The sequence below is a fragment of the Panthera uncia genome (genome assembly GCF_023721935.1).
Source record: "Panthera uncia isolate 11264 chromosome E2 unlocalized genomic scaffold, Puncia_PCG_1.0 HiC_scaffold_19, whole genome shotgun sequence".
NCBI lineage: Eukaryota > Metazoa > Chordata > Mammalia > Carnivora > Felidae > Panthera > Panthera uncia.
The window spans coordinates 4,488,765-4,512,990 of NW_026057588.1; the positions used below are offsets into that span (position 1 = coordinate 4,488,765).

The window sequence follows — 24,226 nt, forward strand, 5'->3', positions numbered from 1 at the left end:
AAATACGTTTTCTTCTAAGCTCACATTTTCCCATTTGAGCAGGACTAAAGCTGTATCTGCTTCTCAGTCTTGTGTGAGGGTCAAAGGAGGTGGTGTCTGAAAAGTGAGTCAGGTTACAAAGAAATATTTGGACACCCAAGTTTCTATCTTTTTTTTAAAAGATGTTTGTTTATCGGGGCACCTAGTGGCTCAGTTGGTTAAGCACCCAACTTTGCCACAAGTCATGATCTCACAGTCTGTGAGTTTGAGCCCCGCGTCGGGCTCCGTGCTGACAGCTCAGAGCCTGGAGCCTGCTTCAGATTCTGTGTCTCCCTCTCTCTCTGCCCCTCCCCCGTTCATGCTGTCTCTCTCTGTCTCAAAAATAAACATTAAAAAAATTTCTTTTTTAAATAAAAAATTTTTTTTGTTTATTCTTGAGAAAGAGACAGAGCATGAGTGGGGAGGGGCAGAATGAGACAGGGAGACACAGAATCCGAAGCTGTCAGCACAGAGCCTGACATGGGGCTTGACCCCATGAACTGTGAAATCATGACCTGAGCTGAGGTCGGACACTTAACCAATTGAGCCACCCTGGTGCCCTTATTTATTTATTTTTTAATGTTTGTTTATTTTTAAGAGAGAGAGAGAGAGAGACAGAATATAAGTGGGGGAGAGGCAGAGAGAGAGGAAGCACAGAATCTGAAGCAGCCTGCAGGCTCCGGGCTGTCAGCGCAGAGCCCAACGTGGGGCTTGAACCCATGAACCACGAGAACATGACCTGAGCCGAAGTTGGATGCTCAACCGACTGAGCCACCCGGATGCCCTGTGCACCTAAGTTTATCTTGCCTTTGGAGTCCCTGAATGATCTAACCCAGTGGTTCTCGACCAGACGTGATTTTGTCCTCCAAGGGACAGGTGGCAATGTCTAGATATTTGCAGGTTGTCACAACTGGAGAGGGTGTTGTGCTGATGATATCTAGTGGATGGAGGCCAGGGATACTGCTGAACCTCCCAGAAGCACAGGACAGCCCGTCCCTACATCGACAATCACCTGGTCCAAATGTCAATAGCACCGAAGTTGGGACACCCTGTATAACCTCTATGATAACCTCATCAGCCTCAGCATTTTGCACTCTTGATTCCAGCCACACTGTTCACTTCCTGGTTACGCGAAAATGCCAAGCTCTTTGCCTCATCGAGGCTTAGGGGCATGCTAAACATGCTGCTATTCCTTCGTGAAAACTTCTTACCGCCGGGGATAATCTCAGATGTCCAACGGAAAGCTCCATGAAACCATCCCGTGAAGGAGATCCTTTAGCTAGCATTCCATCTCAATGCCTCAGGAGGCAGACACAGTACCACCTTGGGCTGGTGGGAGAAGATAAACGAGCTTCTGCGAGCTTGTGATTAAGTCACGCTACTGAGGGGACGTCTCCAGCTTCATGAGCCGCAATTAGGAAAGGCCAGGCTGCTGGGGGAAGGGAAGAGAGGGTTCTGGATCCTCACCACATCCTGTGTCTCTGCTCCCACTCCCTGCAGCGTCCCTCCTGGGCTACAGAGCTCTGGACGGGCTGAAGGACCATGGCCCCGTCCCTGTCTGCCCTTCTCGGTCTCGGTGAGTCCTGAGGGCTGTTCTGGGGAATGCTGCGGGACAGGCAGTAGGCTGTGAGACTCAGAATGTTTTAAAACATTGGATCGGAAATGGATTTCAGGGCAATTCGGGGGACCTATGAGGGCCCCTTCCTTTGTTGGGTGGGAAAACAGGGCCCCAGGGAGGTGGTGTTTGTCTGTTGCTCTGTTATATTCTCTTCATGGCTCGGTTGGGAACCGTACGGGTCTTCGGCTTGGGGTTCTAACTTTGTCTCTATGTACCATGTTTTAAAAATGGACTTGGTGACATCAGGACTAGATTCTGTCAGCAAACCCTGCAGCACTGGAGGAAATAATCTGCCATTCGCAACAACACAGATGGACCTTGAGGCCACGACACTAAGCGAAATAAACCAGGCGCAGAAAGAAAACACTGCATGATCTCACATATATGTGGCACCCCAGAAAGTCTAGCTCACTAAGGCCGAGAGAGTAGACCAGTGGTTGCCGGGGGTTGGGTGTGGGGGGGGGGGAAACGAGGAGGTAGATGGACAGAGAACAAACTTCCAGTTATAAGATGAATGAGTTCCTATTTCTCCAGAAGAACATTCTTGCTAAAAGGACAGAGGCTCCAAGGGGCCAAGCAGGAAGGAACAGCTGTGTTCTGGGGATAAGAAAACGCCATGAGCGCAAACTGCCTGTCAGTCATTCGTTAACACACCCTCATGTAACACTTACTATGGGCTGGGTGTTATTCCATGGGTTTTTTTTTTAATGTTTGTTTATTTATTTTTGAGAGAGAGAGAAAGCACAAGCTGGGGAGGGGAGAGAGAGAGAGAGAGAGAGAGAGAGAGACAGAGAGAGAGAGACAGAGGGAGGAGGGCAAGCAAGCACGGAATCCAAGAACCACAAGATCATGACCTGAGCCGAAGTTGGAAGCTTAAACAAATGAGCCACCCAGGTGCCCCTTGACTAATTTTTTTTTAATCAGTTAGCTTAACAATTATATTAATGTTCACCTATCTCATCTTTACTCTGGTATGTGTTATAGCTCAGTAATTTTGCTTAACAGAGAACAGCTACCTTTGCCCTATCCCGATGTTACCTCACTTATCCTCTCACCGTGGCCGCTGCTATGAGCTTACTACAGAAGCTTAGCACATCTCAGGTGGACTATGCATTAAGATTCTGTTTTCCTCATCCACCGGTGTCTCCAATTCTTTTTTTTAAATTTTTAAACATTTTAATTTATTTTTGAGAAACAGAGAGTGTGAGCGGGGGAAGGGCAGAGAGAGAGACAGAGAGAGAGAGAGAAAGACACAGAATCTGAAGAGGCTCCAGGCTCTGAGCCATCAGCACAGAGCCCGATGCGGGGCTCGAACTCACAGAGTGTGAGATCATGACCTGAGCTGAAGTCGGGCATCCAACCAACTGAGCCACCCAGGTGCCCCCGTGTTTTGTTTTGTTTTGCTTTGTTTTTTTAAACAGACATTTAACTCACCTCTTCCCCACAGCACTCTGAGTAGGTAGGGGCTATTATTACCTCCAGAACACTGAGGCCCAGAGGGATTAAGGAACTTGTTTAAGGTCGCATATCTAGAACTTGAATAAACTAAAGAATCTGGTGCCACGTTCACATTCTTTACCACTAAAATATGCTGCTGGTGTTAGAATCTACCTCCTACTGGCTGCAGGACAGTGGACAGGAGACTGTCTCTATAGGCTGATCTATAAAATGGGGCTTACAGCGGTCCCTAACTGGTAGGATTGCCGTGATTCAGAGTGCATACAGGAAGCGCTCAGAAGGGCACCTGGAATACCTCCAGTCACGTTAGAAGGTTGCAGGGAAACCCATGGAGAGGCTGAGAGGGGCTTGTGTCTTGGGCAGTGGACAAAGATGTGGGTAGAGCGTGGGTATAGGGAGCAGAACCCGGGGCTCAGAGGGGGGCTGGAGATAAGCAGTCATCCGCTGAGCCCTGGAGTCAGGGATCATCCAGGTTCAGCCATTTCCCATCTGTGTGAGCTGAGAGAAACTGCGTCGCCTCTCTGTCCAGCTTCCTTATGTTTATAATCAAAACGATAACTACTCCCCCTTCTAGTGTGTGCGCATGTGTGCATGAGTGTGTGTGTGTGTGTGTGTGTGCGCAAGGATAAGGGTTACCAGACAAAACACAGCAAATCTCAGGGAAATTTAATTTCAGAGAAACAACAAATAATTTTTTTAAGCCTATGTATATCCTATGCATCTCATGGGTCACACTATAAAAAAATATTCACGGTTTTTCTGAAATTCACATTTAAGCGAGAGTCCTATGTTTTTATTTGCTAAATTTGGCAATACTGGTGAGACTAAAACAGGAAATGCTACCAACTCAGCTGAAAGATTAAAAGAAAAAAAAAGAGTCTTAGCTTGAGAGAAAAAAGGCAGCTGTTCAATGTAAAGAAGGTAGAAGGAAAATGGGGGAAAGGCGCCTCTAAGGGAGAAAGCGGAATTCATAGATTATACAGGTTGACAGGTGTATAAAATTACATGGGAGACTATTGGGAACCGTGTAAAGAATCAGACATTAGGGGGGCGCCTGGGTGGCTCAGTCGGTTAAGCGTCCGACTTCGGCTCAGGTCATGATCTCGCGGTCCCTGAGTTCGAGCCCCGCGTCGGGCTCTGGGCTGACAGCTCAGAGCCTGGAGCCTGTTTCAGATTCTGTGTCTCCCTCTCTCTGACCCTCCCCCATTCATACTCTGTCTCTGTCTCAAAAATAAATAAACGTTAAAAAAAATTAAAAAAAAAAAAGAATCAGACATTAGGGTCAAGGAAAACTACGAGGATGGACATAAGCCAGGCAAATAGTGACTCTAGGAAAAATATACAAGGCCAATACTACAATCCTCAGGCATGAATAATATTTGTTCACTCATAATAATGCAATTATACTTAAAAGTTTACTTATTTATCTTGAGAGAGAGAGACACAGCATGAACGGGAGAGGGGCAGAGAGAGATGGAGAGAGAAAATCCCAAGCAGGCTCTACTCTGTCAGTACAGAGCCTGACACAGGCTCAAACTCACGAACCATGAGATCATGATGGAACTGAAATCAACAGTCGGGGGGCACTCAACTGACTGAGCCACCCAGGCACCGCCCCCCCCCCCCCCGGGATATGGGTTAAAACAGTGGGGAATCCATGATTAACACACCTCCAGATCTCTTGACAAGATATAATGCAACAGACCCCATCTGGATCTAATGCACAGCATGGTGATAAAGCCAACGATGCTGTGTTGCAGAAAATCCTAAGGTTTCTCACCACAAAAAAAGAGAAATGGGAATTATGTGACATGATGGAGGTGTTAGCTAACAATGTGGAGGTAATCATTTTGTGATATATAAATGTATCAAATCAACACACACACACACACACACACACACACAAACACGCCTTCAATTTATACAATGTTATACACCCTGCACACAGCGCCCTTTTCAGAGAGAAGGTAATTCTCTTTATGGTTGCCAAAAGTGTGTGCATTAGGAGCAGGGCAAGGAATCTCTGGTTGGCTTTTTAAAAATTGTGGTTGGAGAGCCTGGGTGGCTCAGTCGGTTGAGCGTCCGACTTTGGCTCAGGTCATAATCTCCCAGCTCATGAGTTAGAGCCCCACGTCAGGCTCTGGGCTGACAGTTCGGAGCCTGGAGCCTGCTTTGGATTCTGTGTCTCCCTCTCTCTCTCTGCCCCTCTTCTCCTTCACACTCTGTCTCTCTCAAAAATAAATAATAAAAACACTAAAAATATAAGGATTGTGGTAAAATAACAAACAGCATAAAATGTATCATTAATAACATTTACTACATTCACAATGTATACAACCTCCACCGCTACCTCTATCTTGTTGTCAGACATTGTAACCACTCTCAAAGGAAACGGTGTCCGTGACAATCCCCTTTCGATCCCCCCTGCCCCCAGCCCCTGGCAACCACACATCTACTTTCTCTGGGCAGATTTACTTATTCAGCATGCTTCAGGTAAATGGAACCCTACAATATGCAGCCTTTTATGGCCAGCTTCTTCAGGCCCTTAAATTATGTGTGTGTGTGTGTGTCCTCAAAAAAATAAAAAATGAGGACAAGAGAAAATGGATGCATGCAAATGTCTTACCACCTGCTCTGCAGGTGTGAGTGTGGGCTCTGCGAGGTCCTAGCGTTTGGTCCTTTTCTTCTCTGCTCAGGGCTGTGTCTGGGGCAGGTGGTGCAAAGTCGGCAGGGTGAGTCCTGGATCCCTCTGGGTTCAGCCTGCACGGGGGAGGGGCGGGCGGGCAGGGTGAGGGCCCCGGGAGGAGGGGTCTGTTTGGAAGGCGCCCTCCACCAGGCTCCCCTTCCCTTCCAGTCTCTCTGCCCAAGCCCTCCCTCCACGCCCTGCCTAGCTCCCTAGTGCCGCTGGAGAAGCCGGTGACCATCCAATGCCAGGGGCCTCCGGGTGTGGACCTGTACCGCCTGGAGAAGCTGAGGTCTGGGAAGTATAAGGATCAGGCCGTCCTCTTCATCCCGGCCATGAAGCAAAGTTTCGCCGGGTGCTACCGCTGCTCCTACCAGAACGGGACCCGCTGGTCTCCCCCGAGCGACCGGCTGGAGCTGGTGGCTACCGGTACCTGGATGGGTGTGTGTGTGGGGGGGAGGGGGTGGCTGCACCTGTGGCCTAGGGGCTCCAGGAAGGCCAAAAGGGGGATGGTAATGACAGTGAACCCCGAGTCCCAGGGGCCTGGATTAGTTAGGATGGGGCGAGTGGGGCCCTAGCCTTGCCCATGCATTTAGGGGAGGTGCCGACCGCCCGCAGTGATCCTCATAATATGTCTATGTAATATCTTTCTAAAACAATCAAAATCAACACAAAAACATTCACGCTGAACAAAATATCACGCTTTTTTAAAACGTTTTATTTTTTGAGAGATGGAGAGAGACAGAGGCATGAGCAGGGGAGGGACAGAGAGAGAGGGAGACACAGAATCCGAAGCAGGCTCCAGGCTCCAGGCTGTCAGCCCAGAGCCCGGCCTGGGGCTTGTACCTATGAACTGGGGGATCATGACCTGAGCCGAAGTCGGTGGCTTAACCCACTGAGCCACCCAGGTGCCCTCATATCATGCTTTTAAGTAAAGGCAGAACCTGGCAGTGTGTTTTCAAACCATATCTGAGCCTGATGCAAAAGGAAATGGGTGTAGGCTCTAGCCACATTCTTTTTTAAAAAAATTTTTTTTTAATGTTTATTTATTTCTGAGACAGAGAGAGACAGAGCATGAGTGAGGCAGGGGCAGAGAGAGAGGGAGACACAGAATCAGAAGCAGGCTCCAGGCTCTGAGCTGCCAGCACAGAGACCGACGCGGGGCTCGAACTCACAAACCATGAGATCATGACCTGAGTCGAAGTCAGTCTCTCAACCCACTGAGCCACCCAGGCACCCCTACTCTAGCCACATTCTAATGCATTTTTATTTTTTGATGGCATAAAGTGTTTGCAGCTTAGGCTTTTATTTCTAATATATTTTTTAAATGGTTCTATTCCAGATAGATTTTGAAAATATCATTGATGAGTTTGCTTCCATGAGCCAGGGGAGTCTGATGATAAAAAATTTTTTTTTTTTGGGGGGGGGGGTAGGGGGAGGAGAGTGGTACAAATGAAATAAACTTAGAATAATTCACGAGTTTTAATAACTTGGTTTTTCAGTATTTTTTTCAACTATGTTAATAGTGTGGAAAAAATTAACCATAAGAAATACACAAAAGTGGGGCTCCTGGGTGGCTCAGTCGGTTAAGCATCTGACTTCAGCTCAGGTCACGATCTCACAGTACGTGAGTTCGAGCCCCGTGTCGGGCTCTGGGCTGATGGCTCAGAGCCTGGAGCCTGCTTCCGATTCTGTGTCTCCCTCTCTCTCTGCCCCTCCCCCGTTCATGCTCTGTCTCTCTCTGTCTCAAAAATAAATAAACGTTAACAAAAATTAAAAAAAAGAAATACACAAAAGTGTTTTGAACCTTTTGCCTCAGGCTCCACTAGGCACAGTTGGAATCCTTGATTAAAATCTTGATATTTTGTTCACTATGAATTATTTGCATTAATTTTGGTTTGACGAATGCATTGAAATATTATTTATCTTCATTGCTGAGGGTTTTTTTGGCACCCCTTTAAACTTTGCATAGCCTAATCCATGAGCCAGCGCAGTGGTCTGTATGCCCCACGCAAGGGTACCCGCTTTGCCTTTGGGGCTGACTCAAATGCTACCTTCTCATTAAGTATATCCCTTCCTATTCACAATTGCCTCCAAGTTTAATTTAATTTTTTCATGTTTATTTATTTTTGAGAGATAGAGAGAGAGAGAGGCAGAGAGACAGAGGGAGACACAGAATCTGAAGTAGGCTCCAGGCTCTGAGCTGTCAGCACGGAGCCCGACGCGGGGCTCGAACTCATGAACAGCAAAATCATGCCCTGAGCTGAAGTCAGATGCTTAACCAACTGAGCCTCCCAGGCGCCCCTCTGCCACTTAGTATATTATGGTTTTGGGCAAGCTATTTAGCATCGTACACCCAAGTTCCCTTTTTAAAACCGGGGTATTCATAGCGACGGATTCACTATGCTTTTGTGAGGCTTCAATGAGGCGATATGAGTCATAAGCTTGGAATGACCCCTGGAAGCTGGCATTTTGATACAGGTTTACAACACAGACTGTGTTCTGTAACACTGGCTTGCAGTGTGAGATGAGCTTCAGTTATTTTGTTACTACCATCATAGTTGGGGAGCTGGTGATCCAGTAGGCACTCTGCTAAACGCTTGATACATAATGCTTCATCCAGCCATGCCCATTTTATAGTAAAGAACACTGAGGCACAGAGAGAGGGGGAGACTCATCTCCAGGCGCCCCCCCTTCCCCCCCCCCCCCCCCCCCCCCGTGACAGAACCAGGATTTGAGTCTGGGCACTGTGATGTGACTCTGGTCACACTCCCTTAAACTTTTTGTGAGCAGGTAGCAGGGTGAGTGCGTTCTCTAGGAGGGAAACACCTGCCAAGTTCCCTAGTTCTTAGGAGGTGGGGGGACCTTCCCATACTCAGGCCTGACACGCTGGCCACTGTCTTTAATACCAGAGCTCTCTTTTTCTTCCCCAGGAGTTTACGCCAAGCCCTCGCTTTCAGCCCAGCCTGGCCCAGCCGTGTCCCCAGGAGGGGATGTCACTCTACAGTGTCGCAGCCAATACGGTTTTGACCAATTTGCTTTATACAAGGAGGGGGACACTGGCCCCTACAAGGGACCTGAGAGGTGGTACAGGGCCGATTTCCCCATCATCACAGTGACTGCTGCCCACAGTGGGATCTACCGATGCTACAGCTTTTCCAGCCAACACCCATACCTGTGGTCAGCCCCCAGCGACCCCCTGGAGCTTGTGGTCACAGGTGAGGGAGGTGCAGACCCCGCCTTTCTTCCGCAGCCCTTGCAAACTCTGCTGGAAGTTCCAGGGGGAGGGACCAGCAGGTGCACAGGAGGTGGGAGACCAGGAGAAGCCTGAGGCGTTGGAGGGTGTATTCGTTTCCTAGAGCTGCCTTAGCAAATCACCACTAATCCACTGGCTTAAAATGTATTTATTTGTAATATGTATTTATTTATTGGGGGGGGGAGGGAGAGAGAGAGAGACAGAATGAATACAGAGCAGGCTCTGCACTGCCAGCACAGAGCCTAACGCAGAGCTTGAACTCACGAACTGTGAGACTGTGACCTGAGCCGAAATCCAAAGTCAGACTCTCAGCCGACGGGGCCACCCAAGTGCCCCCACAAATGTATTATCCCCTTACGCTTCTGGAGGTCAGGTCCCAAATGGGTCTCACAAATGGGACAAAACAAAGCCGTCAGCTGGGTTGTGTTCCTTCCAGAGGCCCCAGGGAGGAATCTCTCCCCTGCCTCTTCCAGCTGTTAGAGGCCCCTGCATCCCTTGGCTCCCGTGGTCCCTCCCTTTATCATGAAAGCTGGCAGTGTAGCATCTTCAGTCTCTGACTCCTTCAGTCTGACTCCTTCAGTCTCAGACTCGTCTGCCCCTCTCCACCTTCTGCTTCCACTTTTAAGGACACTGTGATTACACTGGGTCCACCTGGATAATCAGGATAACCTCTGCACCCCGACATCCTTAAGTGCACCTGCAAAGTCCCATTTACCATGCGAGGTGCCGTATTCACAGATTCTGGGGGTTAGGACACGAGCATATTTGAGAGGTTGTTATTGTCTCTACTACAGAGTATATATACTAGAAAAAATAATTCTTAATACTACAGAGAATGCCTTGTGTCTCATCTAGGTTTCAAAACAAACAAACTTAAAACACACACACACACACACACACACACACACACACACACAAGCAAGTAGCAGCAAAAAACATAGGGAAGTGACTTAAAAAGTGTCCGTGTTCCAGGAAGGAAACTGACTCCCTTCATACAGTCACCATCCTTTCAGCCTTTCTTATTCGTAAGAGTCGAAGAAGTGCGAGGTATCTTTATGACAAAGCCTGCCGCTAAGCCCTTTGCATCAACTGATACAAATGTAAAAACCATTGTTGATACTTTATGTTCACCACTGTTTTGTGGTTATGTGCCTTCCCAAGTATCGAAGCAACTGAATTATTTAAAGTTTGTTTATCTATCTATCATCTATCTATCTATCTATCTATCACCTATATTTAAATTCAAGTTAGTAAACATACAATGTAGTCTTGGCTTCAGGAGGAGAACTCTGTGATTTATCTCTTACTTATGGCACCCAGTGCACATCCCGAAAAGTGCCCTCCTTAACGCCTATTTATTAAAAAAAAATCTCTAATAATCTCAAGCCCCATCATGAGGCTTGAACTCACCACTGGGAGATCAAGAGTTGTGTCCTCTTCTGACTGAGCCAACCAGGCACCCGGCAACTGAACTGTTTAAAATGCCCCAATGTACAAAAGAGTAATGATTCTATCTATTAGCGAGGGGAAAATTCTTCTCCTTCTGGTCCTCAGTGGATGAATAAAGTTAGTACAGGGTAAAATGAAAATGTATTTGTACTTAGACTTATTTTCATTGAAATCTAGCTAGTGAGGTCATTATTCACTACAAATTGCCTTCCATTCTTTTTTTTTTTTTTTTTTTTTTAGTTTAAATTTTAGTTAACATACAGTGCAATATTGGTTTTGGGAGCAGACTTTAGTGATTCATCACTTACAACACCCAGTGTGCATCCCAGCAAGTGCCCTTCTTTTTTTTTTTTTTAATTTTTTTTAACGTTTATTTATTTTTGAGACAGAGAGAGACAGAGCATGAACGGGGGAGGGTCAGAGAGAGGGAGACACAGAATCCAAAACAGGCTCCAGGCTCTGAGCTGTCAGCACAGAGCCCGATGCGGGGCTTGAACTCACGAACTGTGAGATCGTGACCTGAGCCGAAGTCGGATGCTTAACCGACTGAGCCACCCAGGCGCCCCGCAAGTGCCCTTCTTAATGCCCATCAGCCGTCTAGCTCATCCCCCACTAACCTCCTTCCATCAACCTTGTTTGTTTTCTATCGTTAAGAGTCTCTTGTGGTTTGATTCCCTCTTCTCTTCCCTCACCCCTTTACCATCTGTTCATCTGTTTTGTTTTTAAATTCCACATATGAGTGAAATCACAGAGTATTTGTCTTGCTCTGATGGACTTGTTTCACTTAGCATCATACACTCTAGTTCCATCCATGTTGTGGCAAATTCTTTTTTTTTTTTTTTTTTTTTACAGCTGTGTTATTGAGGTATGGCTTTTAGACCTAAAAGGTTACCCCTTTTGGGATGCCTGGGTGGCTCAGTTGGTTAAGTGTCTGATTGTGGCTCAGGTCACGATCTCACGGTTCATGAGTTTGAGACTCGCGTCGGGCTCTGTGCTGACAGCTCAGAGCCTGGAGCCTGCTTTCGATTCTTTTTTTTTTTTTTTCAATTTTTTTTAATGTTTATTTATTTTTGAGACAGAGAGAGACAGAGCATGAACGGGGGAGGGTCAGAGAGAGGGAGACACAGAATCCGAAACAGGCTCCAGGCTCTGAGCCGTCAGCACAGAGCCCGACGCGGGCCTCGAACTCACGGACCGCGAGATCGTGACCTGAGCCGAAGTCGGACGCCCAACCGACTGAGCCACCCAGGCGCCCCGCCTGCTTTGGATTCTGTGTCTCCCTCTCTCTCTGCCCCTTCCCTGCTCCTGCTCTGTCTTTCTCTCTCTCAAAAATAAATAAACATTAAAATTTTTTTTAAAAAGTTACCCTTTTTAAGTGTCCACAGTTTTTAGTAAGTTCATGGAGTTGTCCAACCATCACCACAACCCAGTGTTAATCCATTTCCATCACTTCTGAGGGGTCTCTGGAGCCTGTTTGCAGTCGTTTTCCATGCAACCACAAACCTACCTTCTAGTTCTATAAATCTACCTTTTTTGGGGGGGGGAGAGGGGAGTTTCATATATATGGGGTCCTATAACATGCAGCCTTTTGCGACTGGCTTATTTCACTCGGCCTAGTGTTTGTGAGTTTCGTGCGCATTGTGGCAGGTATCCGTCTTTCATTCCTAAAGCGTGCCTCTTTCCAAAGAGGACAGCGTAGTTCATAAAGAAAATGGGGTATATAACACACAATGGAAGAGCTGTCACGCAGCCTTAAAAAGGAAGGCGATCCTGGCATGTGCTCCAGTATGGATGAACCTGGAGGCTGTCACACCGTGTCAAGTAAGCCAGTCGCACAAGGACATATACTGTCTGGTTCCACTCACATCAGGCATCTAAAAGTAGTCAGCATCACGGAGGCAGAGAATGGAGAGGGGGTTGGCAAGTCAGGCGAGGAGAGAAGGGGAGTTAGTGTGCAAAGGGCACAGAGTTTCAGTTTTGACAGATGAAAGAGTTCTGAGACTTCCCACACGACAATGTGAATGTACGTAATACCACTGACTATACACTTAAATGTTTAAGATGGTACATTTAATCTAAGTGATTGTAACTGCCCTTAAAATAACACGAACATTCAAAGGAAGACACTTCTGCGTTTTTGCTGTAATACTCAGAGGCATTTTCTTCTAAGTATTGGTGTCCTTTCCCACCACATGCCTCCTACCACATCTTTTTTTTTTTTTTATGTTTATTTTTGAGAGAGAGACGGAATCTGAAGCAGACTCCAGGATCTGAGTTGTCAGCACAGAGCCTGACATGGGGCTCGAACCCACGAACCATGAGATCATGACCTGAGCTGAAGTCAGATGCTCAACCAATTGAGCCACCCCGGTGCCCCTCCCTTAACTTTTTTAACTAAACAAATGTAAAAATGGAGATATAAGGGACGCGTAACACTGTATAAGATGTTAGAGCAAGCTGATTTGATACATTTATATATTGCAACATGATTACCACCAGAGCATTAGCTAACCTCTCCATCCCCTCACGTAATTGCCTTTGCTTCTTTGTGGTGAGACCATTAAAGAACTAACCTCTTGGCAACTTTTCTGTAATGCGGTGCTGCTGACAGTAGGCTGTGCATTAGTCTCCAGGACGTATGTTTACCTACTGGTTGGGGTTTGCAAGACTTTATACCTTTGCCCTCTTTTGAGCGTTTGCCAAACCACAGCAAGAGGAATCCTTTCAGAAGAGCTTGTCAAAATCAGATGATGGTCATGCCTTTGCTTGACTCCCTGGCACTCACTCCTCTCCAAGCCCCTCCTTTGCCTGATTGCCTGACCTACTGCCCCTCCCTCATTTACTCTGCTCTAGAGACGCCAGCATCTTGGTTTTTTTCAAACACTCTTTTTAAATTGAAGAATTGACATACGATAGTGTGTTAGTTTCAGGTGTACAACATAGTAATTTGATACTTGTATGCATTATGCAACGGCCACCACGATAAGTCTGGTTACTGTCTGTGACCATATAAAGTGGTTAGGATAGTATCGACTACATCCTATCTTGCTTTTCCTTGAATATGCAGGCTCGTTATGTCCTCAGGGACTTTGCACTTGCTGGGACACTTTCTCTAGATATCCTTTTATTTTTATTTATTTTTAAATGTTTATTTATTTTTGAGAGAGAGAGAGAAAGAGAGACAGAACCTGAGTGGGGGAGGGGAAGAGAGAGAGGGAGACACAGAATCCGAAGCAGGCTCCAGGTTCCGAGCTGTCAGCACAGAGCCCGATGTGGGGCTGGAACCCACGAACTGTGAGATCGTGACCTGAGCCCAAGTCGGACGCTTAACCGACTGAGCCACCCAGGCGCCCCGCCCAGATATTCTTACGGCTCATTCCATTTCTCCTTCAGGCCTTCAGTCAAAAGTCCCATTCTTGCCTCTCTGATGCACTCTGCTACCTTCTCTGCCTTAATTTTTCTCCATGGCATCTACACCTGTGCATACATCATACCGATTTATGGTGTTTATCATCTGTCTGACCCCGCCTCCTGGAATGTGAGCTCCAGAACATAGCAGGTGCTTAGCAAATTGGAATGTGAGCTCCAGAAAGACAGACATTAACTTCTGTTTTCTTTTCCGCTGTATCCCCACCCCCACCCATAGCTCCCAGAACATAGCAGGTGCTTAGCAAATAAACCACTAATCCTCCTGCCTCTATAGATTTTTTCCTTTTTTGGGTCCCTGTTCACTTATTGCTTTTTAAATTGCATATATTTCAAAAGTGCCTATGCTGTGGCTGGTGCTTTGCTGGGGACTGCTTGAAACTCTATATGGTATTTTTCTCTCTCTCTCTCACACACACACATATATACACACAGACACCTAATACTTACATATAGTAATTAGAGCCAACACTCTTCGAGATGCATCCAGCACAACATGCATAGTCGTGACTGTGATGTGCGTTATGAATTAGACATACATGGTGCTGTTAGGAGCTAAAGAGGAAGCAGTTTGGGAAGGTTTCTCTGAATAATCAATGTTTGATGTGGATCTCAGGGCAGAGGAAGAGGTAACCAGGTGGGTGGAGTAGTGAGATGGGCTGCAGGCATATAGGGTCGTGTGGGCAAATGTCCTGGGGTAGAAAGGGACTGTGTCTTGTTATACAGCCATCACCCTTTCTCCCTGTATCGCCTCCCCCGTCCCCACATGTATCCATAGCTTCTGCCTCTTTATCTGCTTTTCCAGGACACAAGAGTCAGTTTTACTCCAAGGGACGAAGTAAGGTGCAGATCACAGAGATCCAGGAAAAGGGACAGAACAGGGGTTCGAAGAGCAAGGAAGGCAGCTACAGGGGTTGTCATTATTAATTAGCCCCCGAATGTGCTAGGTGTGCTATTTAATACCCGTGACAGTCCAGTGATGTGACCTTTCTCATATTCCTTTTCTAGGTGAGGAAACTGGGTCACAGAAATGCTTCATTATTTACTCAGGACCCACAGCTGACACAGCACAGAAGTCTCTCTTTTTCTGATTTCCTAGGGACTTCTGCGACCCCCGGCTGGTTACCCACAGAACCACCTTCCTCTGTGACAGGTAAATTCTGGAGGATTCATCCTGGTGTCTGGGGTATAGACCCACAGACCCCTTCTTTTCTTTCTCCCCTTTATCTGTATTTCTTAATTTTTTAAAAAATTTTTTTAATGTTTATTTATTTTTGAGTCAGAGAGAGACAGAGCATGAACGGGGGAGGGTCAGAGAGAGAGGGAGACACAGAATCTGAAACAGGCTCCAGGCTCTGAGCTGTCATCACAGAGACCGACGTGGGGCTCGAACTCACGGACTGCGAGATCATGACCTGAGCCGAAGTCGGCCGCTTAACCGACTGAGCCACCCAGGCGCCCCTCTGTATTTCTTAATTTAATTCACTTCTCTCTTTCACACATTTGATATATTTAAAAATTGCTTATTTCTGCCTATAAAGAAGGCGAGTATAATAATGTATGTAACAATATTAGGCATTTTTAAAAAATGTTTATTTATTTTTGAGACAGAGAGAGACAGAGCACAAGCAGGGGAGGGGCAGAGAGAGAGGGACACACAGAATCCGAAGCAGGCTCCAGGCTCCAAGCTGTCAGCCCAGAGCCTGACTCAGGGCTTGAACTCATGAACTGCCAGATCATGACCTGAGCTGAAGTCGGACGCTTAACTGACTGAGCCACCCAGGCACCCTTCCTGGACTCTAGTTTTTGAGTCTCTGATTCCATTGGCCAGTGGTTCTCAAAGATTAGGGGGCCTGAGAATCACCTGGAGGTGATCTAGGTTTCTGGACCCCATGAGTTCCTGATTCAGAAGGTCTGCGGTAGGGTCCAATTATGTCCATTTCTGACACTTTTCCAGGTGATATGGATGCTGCTGATCTGGGGATGTCACTTTGAGAACCATTGGATTAAAGTTTGTGTGAGCCATAGTGTGCCCCCATCTTCAAAGGCATCTCAGTGGATTCCAGTGTGTAGGATACCAGCCTGTGCCTTAAGAAATTGTACATCAGGTTGTGGCATCTCTAGCATTCCCTGTGTGTTGGGGATAGACCCAAATCCCAAGGAATAGAAGCAGGCTGAAAAGAGCCAAGGAGGAGGAGAAAGTGCTGACATGTGAGGTTGAGAACAATATGGGGGCTGTCATGCCAAATGAGGCACCCTGTGTGTGTGTGTGTGTGTGTGTGTGTGTGTGTGTATTTCTCATTGGAATTTTAAAACTTTTGAGATGTAGGTCCACAAGAAGTTACAAAGACAATACAGAAAGATTTCATGTATCCTTTGCCTACATTTCCCCGGTGGTTACATCTTGCATAATTGTAGTTCGACATAAAAACTGGGAACCTGACCCTGACACAATATTTGTATTCAGTTCTCCAGCAATGTATCACATGTGTAGATCCGTGTAACCACCACTGCACTCAAGATACAGAACTATTCCATCCTGGAAAGATATCCCTGAGGCTACCCCTTTGTAGTTACATGCACCCTCTCCCCTCCTACCCCTGGCAAGTGCTAGTTTGTTCTTCTTCTTAATGTCATTTTGGGAATGTTTTGCATAAATGGAAAGGTCCACATAGCATGGAATGTTTTGAGGCTGCCTTTTCTCACTCAGCACGATGATCTGAGGTCCACCCAAGTTATTATGATTATCAACAGTGTGTTCATTTTTATGGCTGAGTAGCATTCCATGATATGCACATACCGCCTGTTTAATCTAAATTCAACCCAAAATTTATTTTTTTAATTAAAAAATTTTTAACGTTTATTTATTATTGAGAGACAGAGAGAGACCCAGAGCATGAGCAGGGGAGGGGCAGAGAGAGGGGGAGACACAGAATCCCAAGCAGGCTCTGAGCTGTCTGCACAGAGCCCGACGTGGGGCTCGAACTCACCAACTGTGAGATCATGACCCGAGCCAAAGTCAGACGCTTAACTGACTGAGCCACCTAGGCACCCCGACGACCCAAAATTTATTAATGAAACTCACAGGAAGAGATATAACGGAGAACCCATAATATCCAAGCTCTTTTTATACCACAGATAGGCGAGCATAAGCTAGGCTTTGATGAGCTGATTCTGCCATAATAAAGGACCTCGGAGACTTTCCCCACCCTCAATAGGAGCTATATATTTATAGGTTGAGGGGTTTTAGGAAATATTTTGGTGCCCATGGAATCGGGAATGTCCCTGGTTAAGAAAATGACCTTAGGAGGGAGGGGAGCCTCTTATGCTCGGAGACTGATATCAGCCACTGAGCTTGCACAGACCTACTGATCCATTTCTTATGTTTTTAGTTGAGTTGTAACTCACATACCATGAAATTCATCATACCCACCAGAATGCTAATCAATAATAATAATAATAATAATAATAATAATGCACAGCAGTGTTGGTGAGGATGTGGAGAAACTAGAACTCTCAGACACCGCTGGTGGGAATAAAAAGAGCCACGGCTGCCATGGAAAATGGTCCAGCAGCTCCCTCAGGAAGAATTGTCACATGACCTTATCACAGAACTACCACAGGACCCAGCTATTCCACTTGTTGGGATATAGCCCCCCCAAAATTTAAAAAATGAAAGATGTTCATTCACACAAAAACTTGTACATAAATGCTCATAGCAGCGTTACTCATAATAGCCAAAAAAGAGGAAATAACGTAATGCCCATCGATGGATGAATGGATCCATTTCTTACTAAGCCACTGATAGAAAACAACATGTTCTTACAGCCCTTCTGTGTTTGTTTCTCCTCAGTGTCTGTACAAAGTGTGTCAGAGAAAGGGGTTGCAGGAAGCCCAGATATCTCAGAAGGGGTATGGAGTGTAGGGACTCACTGGGAAGACCTGACGTGATCCACTGTCTTATTACCCTCTTGTTTAGAATTCCCAGAAGCCTCCAGGAGACTGAACATCTCATTTATCAACAAAGGCTCCACAACTGGTGAGTAACCAGGCACTCAGAGCCCAGCAGAAAAGAGTATGAGAACTGGTTTCTCTCTCATCATCTAGGGCCGTGGGCTTCTAGTCTGCTTCAGGAAACCACCTGACTTGTCCAAGGAAAATCCTCGGTCTGAGGATCAAGGATGGGATAGAGGTGGGCTCTGAGCTTGGGGACAGAGGAGCATTCTGGATAATGTGGCCGTTTCAAAGATGGTGGAGCCAAGGTTATGATGGGAAGACCATCACTTATTCCTTCTGACTTTGCTGTGGTCCATGTGTGTAATCTTGTTTCCTAATGCTCAGTGCATCCTCTTACTAATGCAGTCCCACACAACATGCTTCCCTCATGCTGTAGTTCTCTTTCCCCTCGCTTTTCCTGGAAAAAGTCTCCATTTCTGTTGAGACAAAAAACCTTGGCAGATCCCCTGAGGACATGTTAGATATCTCTGCTCTACCCAACTCTAGCTCTCTGGTAGACTCCTGAGGCCAGCAAGTTCTTTCTAACACCCTGGTGAGATTCTCCACCATCCTGTTTCAAAATAGCCTTCTGGGTTCCTGAAGACGACGAGAAGGAAAAACGGGCAGAAGGTTTATTTGAGGAAATTATAGCTGAAAACTTCCTTAATCTGGGGAAGGGCACAGACATTGAAATCCAAGAAGCACAGAGAACTCCCACTGAATGCAACAAAAGCTGGCCATCACCAACACATCATAGTCAAATCCACAAAATACACAGAGAAGGAAAGAATCCTAAAAGCAGCAAGGGAAAAAAAGTCCCTACCCTACAAGGGAAGACATAAGGTTCGCAGATCTGTTCACAGAAACCTGGCAGGCCAGAAAGGAGTGGCAGTATATATTCAATGTGATGAATGCTTGTGGAAAATATGCAGCCAAGAATACCCTATCCAGCAAGGCTGTCATTCAGAATACAAGGAGAGAGAAAGTGTTTCCCAGACAAACAAAAACTGAAGGAGTTTGTGACCAGTAAACCAGCCCTGCAAGAAATATTAAAGGGGACTCTTTGAGTCTGGGGCGGGGGGACCCAAAAGTAACAAAGACTACAAAAGGCCAGAGAACATCACCACAAACATGAAATCCACAGATAACACAATGGTGCTAAATTCGTATCTTTCAGTACTCACTCTAAACGTCAATGGACTAAATGCTCCAGTCAAAAGACACAGGGTATCAGAATAGGTTAGAATACAAGACCCATCTATATGCTGCTTACATTTTAGAGCTAAAGACACCTGTATATTGAAAGCGAGGGAATGGAGAACCACCTATCATGCTAATGGTCATCAAAAGGAAGCTGAGTAGCCATACTTATATCCAACAAACTAGATTAAAACAATTTTTTTAATGGTTATTTATTTCTGAGACAGAGAGAGACAGGGCATGAGAGGGGGAGGGGCAGAGAGAGAAGGAGACACAGAACCCAAAGCAGGCTCCAGGCTCTGAGCTGTCAGCTCAGAAGCTGACGTGGGGCTCGAACTCACAGACCGTGAGATCATGACCTGAGCTGAAATCGGATGCTCAACCGACTGAGCCACCCAGCTGCCCCCAACGAACTAGATTTTAAACCAAAAACTGTAGTAAGAGATGAAGAAAGGCACTGCATCATATGTAAGGGGTCTATCCAACAAGGTCTAACAATTGTAAATATTTATTCCCCCCCAACTTGGAAGTACCTAAATATATAAATCAATTAACAATGAACATAAAGAAATCATTGATAATAATACAGCAATAGGAGGGGACTTTAACATCCCACTTACAACACTGAACAGATCATCTAAGCAGAAAATTAAACTATTAAACTAGTCTCAAACTATTAAAAAATATATAAATGGAAGGAAAACTTCCAAACTCCTTCTACAAGGCCAGCATTACATTTCTTTTTAAAATTTTTATTTTTGAGAGAGAGAGAGAGAGAGAGAGAGAGAAAGGGAGAGAGAGAGAGAGAGAGAGAGAATGAGCAGGTGAGGGGCAGAGAGAGAGGGAGACACAGAATCTGAAACAGGCTCCAGCCTCTGAGCTGTCAGCACAGAGTCTAACATGGGGCTCAAAGCCACAAACTGGCTCATCATGCAGCCAAGCCACTAGCTCATCATGACCTGAGCTGAAGTCAGATGCTACAGCATCTGAAATTAACAACTCAGGAAACAATAGATGTTGGCGAGGATGCAGAGAAAGGGGAACCCTCTTGCACTGTTGGTGGGAATGCAAACTGGTGCAGCCACTCTGGAAAACAGTATGGTGGTTCCTCCAAACGTTAATAGAACTACCCTATGATCTAGCAATTGCATTACTAGGTATTTATCCGAAGGATACAGGAGCGCTGATTCAAAGGGGGCACATGCACCTTAATGTTTATAGCAGCACTATCGACAATAGCCAAAATATGGAAAGAGCCCAAGTGTCCATCAACTGATGAATGGATAAAGAAGATGGGGTATATATACACAATGGAATATTACTCAAGGATAAAAAAGAACGACATCTTGCCATTTGCAATGATGTGGATGGATTTAGAGTGTATTATGCTAAGAGAAATAAGTCACAGGAAGACAGATATGTGATTTTACTCATGTGTGTAATTTAACAAACAAAAACAGACGGACATATGGAAGTGAAAAAAAGAGAGAGGGAAACAAACCATAAGAGACTGTTAATGACAGGGAACAAACTGAGGGTTGATGGGGGGGATGGGCTAAATGGGGGATGGGCATTAAAGAGGACACTTGTTATGATGAGAGCTTGTTATAGGTATGTGATGAATAACTAAACTCTACTCCTGAAACCAATATATTGCACTGTATGAAACTGGAATTAAAAAAAAAACTAAAAGAAAATCCTTCTGAATTCCTAATCACCCTTAGGATATAGCTCAGGCTTCTCAGCTTAATGTTCAATGCTTTTAAATCCAATGCCATTAGATCAGCCACTGTTGATTTCTTCAGTCTTCATTCCTCATGCAAACCTCAGCCATACAGAGTCAGATGAAGCTCTTCTGGGTACTCGACATCTCTTCATGACCCTGAACCCAAGCCACTAGCTCTGCCTTTCCTTCCATTTCCTCATGGCTTCAGTCCCTCAGGAAACCTTTTCTAACACTGGGTTATGCAGTTTCCTCTGTCCTATGGACTACCTATTACACCGATTTTCACAGTATATTAAAACATGCACCTGTCTGATGAGTACAGCTGAACACCTGGAAAGTCTCTGGGGATACTTGTGGAGTGACAGAAGGAAGGCTAGCATGTATGGGGTGCTTATGATATATCCAGCACTGTGTCTCATGCTGTTATTATTGTTATTGGCTTAATTTTCACATTAACCTGTGATGCATTATAATTATTTTCACTGGACAGATGGGATAACTGACTCAAGACGTTGAGTCACTTGGGAGAGGCTCCACATCTAATTCGTGACAGATCTGGGGTTCAAATCTGGATAGCCTGACTCTGTAGTTCATGCTTTTCTTATAGCCATGAGGTTTTGCCTCCCAAGTGCATATTTTCAGGATAGGGGCAGGAACAGGGCTAGAGGAGATGGTCTCTTTAAACTCCCCCCCCCTCCCTTTTTGACTCCCAGAGCCTTCCAGGAATATCACCATCTTTCCAAAGGGGTCAGACTCTCCAATTGGTGAGTAACAGGTCCTCCCTGGACCCTCCCCATTCCCATTCCTGTGTCTTCCCCTAAAGTTGACTGCTTTTCCTGTATGAAAGCTAAGGCTCTATGATCTTGGGTCCTGGTGGGTAAAATATTAAGGGTAAATATCAGCACTTGGAACTCAGAATTGATCATTAACATCGGGGGGGGGGGAGAGGTTGAGATTTTCTAGAGGATCAGAGAAGGATAAATTCCATCCATCTCTTCTTCTACCCCTTGTAACAATATTTTCTTCTGCAATTAGCCAAATAACCAGAGAGCGACTGTGTGTGGGGAGGGAAAGTATGGGAAGAGGTGATGTTTAGAGATTAAGTATCCAGCTTTGGTGAGGAGGGGAGGGGGCTTCTAGTAAGGAGACTGGCATTGTAGGTAGCAGAGAATAATAGGATCTTAGATGAGGGTTATGGCTACAAGGAACGCAAGATGTCCCTTGAAGCGGGTCCTGAAGATGGGCTTTTATAACCTGCTCTAATGTCTCTTCTCTCCTCCAGGTCTTGCCCAGCAGCACTACACCAAGGGCAATCTGGTCCGGATATGCCTCGGGGCTGTGATCCTAATACTCCTGGTGGGGTTTCTGGCAGAAGACTGGCACAGCCGAAAGAAACGCCTGCTGCACTTGGTCAGAGCTGTCCACAGGCCACTCCCACCCCTTCCGCAAACCCAGAAGCCACACAGTTGGCAGGACAAGGGTCGACCAGATGGCTATACCCATGGGTGCCACAACTAGAACCCCAAGGCTTGGCTATATCTGTGAGACAGGGATTGTGAAGACCGTGTGTGGAATGTAAGATCAAGAGGGTAGGGCCTGTGGCTGTGGAGAAGGAGGGCCATGGGAACCCTCCTTGGTGCCCCATCAAAGAGCTGTTGAGCCAGTGTCTATGGCTTTCTGAGGACTCCCTTCACTCGGGATTAGAGGTATCTAGAGGATGTTACCATCTCCTTGCTCCTATCTGGCACATTGTGGATCTAACGGGACCACCACACTGACCTTTTCCTTCAACCTTTTCTGATACATGTTCTGGATTGACCTCCACTGTCCTCAACACTCACAGCTGACCTTGTTCTATCCTCTGCACAAAACCCTCCCACACTTCCCTGTTAGCCCCTGTGCTTTCTCCGCATATCCATAAATATAAAACTATAGCTCAGATGGTTAATTCAGACTAGTACTCATTTCCTGAGCCCATCAGCCTAGCTTCTCTCCTAACCAGAAACATCTGGTCACATGTGTGAGCACTCAGGTCTTGCCCCACCATACCCATGCCTTCCCACCCTGAGATATCCTTCTCTTTGGTCCCAAATGCCATTTCCTTGGACCTGGTCTCTGGATTCATCAATTTATGGTCACATCCTCCTCCTATCTTGCTCCATAGTTAATAACCACACTCACAGATGGGGCGCCTGGGTGGCTCAGTTGGTTAAGTGTCCAACTTCAGCTCAGGTCATGATCTCACAGCCCATGGGTTTGAGCCCCACAACAGGCTCTATGCTGACAGCTCTCTGCCCCTCTCCCACTCTCTCTGTCTCGCACGCGTGCGCATGCACACACACACACACACACACACTCTCTCTCTCTCTCTCTAAAATAAATAAAAATACTAAAAATAATTAAAAAAAAAAAACAACCACACTCACAGAATCTCTAACTCACAGGAGGAATGGGCAGAGCATCTGTCCCTAAATTAATGTACACAGGTTACTCAGTTTCTTTTCCCTTAAAGGGGGGTTGGCTAGATTACAGTGGATGTCAACCTTGGGACATCTTGCACAGCATCTGAAGATATTTGGGGGCAAGAGGAAATGCTGGTATTTAGCGGGTAGAGAGTAGAGATGCTTCTCTTTCTCTCTCTTAACAGAACATACTCTTGGTGAGAGATACACTTAAGATAACAAAGGATTATCTGGTCCCAAGTGTCAATAGCACAGATCTTGAGAAACTCTTGGCTAGCAGACGCTGAGGTTCCTTCCTAGCTTTTAAAGAATAGTATGCCTCTATTTCTTCTTCTTTTTTTAAAGCATTTTAGAAAAAATGTTTATTTTTGAGAGAGAGCGCAAGCAGGGGAAAGGCAGAGAGAAAGGGAGACACAGAATTGGAAGCAGGCTCCAGGCTCTGAGCTGTCAGTGCAGAGCCTGATGCGGGGCTCAAACTCCCGAACCGGAAGATCATGACCTGAGCTGAAGTCAGACACTTAACTGACTGAGCCGTACAGGTGCCCCTCTATTTCTTAACAACCCCATCTGCTCCTACTAAAGGCACTCACGAAACCTCAGACCCTGAGAATGAAGATGCTCTAGGAAAAACCTACATCCAGCTGAACAAGAGGCCTTGAGACAGAAACACAAGGAAGGAAACCTGTGGGAAAGTCCAGGAGCCCACGCTATATGCAGTGACATCACAGAGATGATACACAAGCACGTTCAAGGGCGGTTTGAAGGGGACATCTGGGAACGTGGTGTATTTGGTGAGAATGATGAACCGATGAACCCCGGGGATGAAACAGGAAAGTAGGATGACTGAAAGAGTAATTGACAAATTAGTGCTTAATAAAAAAGTGATTCTTAACAACTAATTGCCTTAAGGAATTTTGGGATTCTGTAGGTCACA

The 24,226-nt window shown here is 46.0% G+C and overlaps 1 protein-coding gene across 3 annotated transcripts; it reads left to right on the forward strand.

Annotated features, from left to right (window-relative positions):
* Positions 1 to 396: 396 nt before the first annotated feature.
* Positions 397 to 23,873, forward strand: LOC125915533 (platelet glycoprotein VI-like). 3 transcript variants are annotated; one of them, XM_049621462.1, is made up of 8 exons: positions 397 to 1,594; positions 5,791 to 5,826; positions 5,949 to 6,218; positions 8,711 to 8,995; positions 15,008 to 15,061; positions 17,888 to 17,947; positions 21,544 to 21,594; positions 22,113 to 23,873. In XM_049621462.1, exons 1-8 carry the CDS (start codon positions 1,561 to 1,563, stop codon positions 22,346 to 22,348), a joined length of 1,026 nt encoding a protein of 341 aa, XP_049477419.1. In that variant the 5' UTR covers positions 397 to 1,560; the 3' UTR covers positions 22,349 to 23,873. The 3 variants fall into 3 exon arrangements, with proteins under 3 accessions (XP_049477419.1, XP_049477420.1, XP_049477421.1); XM_049621463.1 differs by having other exon boundaries at positions 5,949 to 6,206; XM_049621464.1 differs by lacking the exon at positions 5,791 to 5,826.
* Positions 23,874 to 24,226: the final 353 nt, after the last annotated feature.

Coding starts and splice junctions, on each gene's coding strand:
- LOC125915533 (XM_049621462.1), top strand. CDS start 1,561: ATGGCCCCGTCCCTGTCTGCCCTTCTCGGTCTCG. Junction 17,948..21,543: donor CAACAAAGGCTCCACAACTG/GTGAGTAACCAG, acceptor TTTGACTCCCAG/AGCCTTCCAGGAATATCACC. Junction 21,595..22,112: donor GGGGTCAGACTCTCCAATTG/GTGAGTAACAGG, acceptor TCTCTCCTCCAG/GTCTTGCCCAGCAGCACTAC.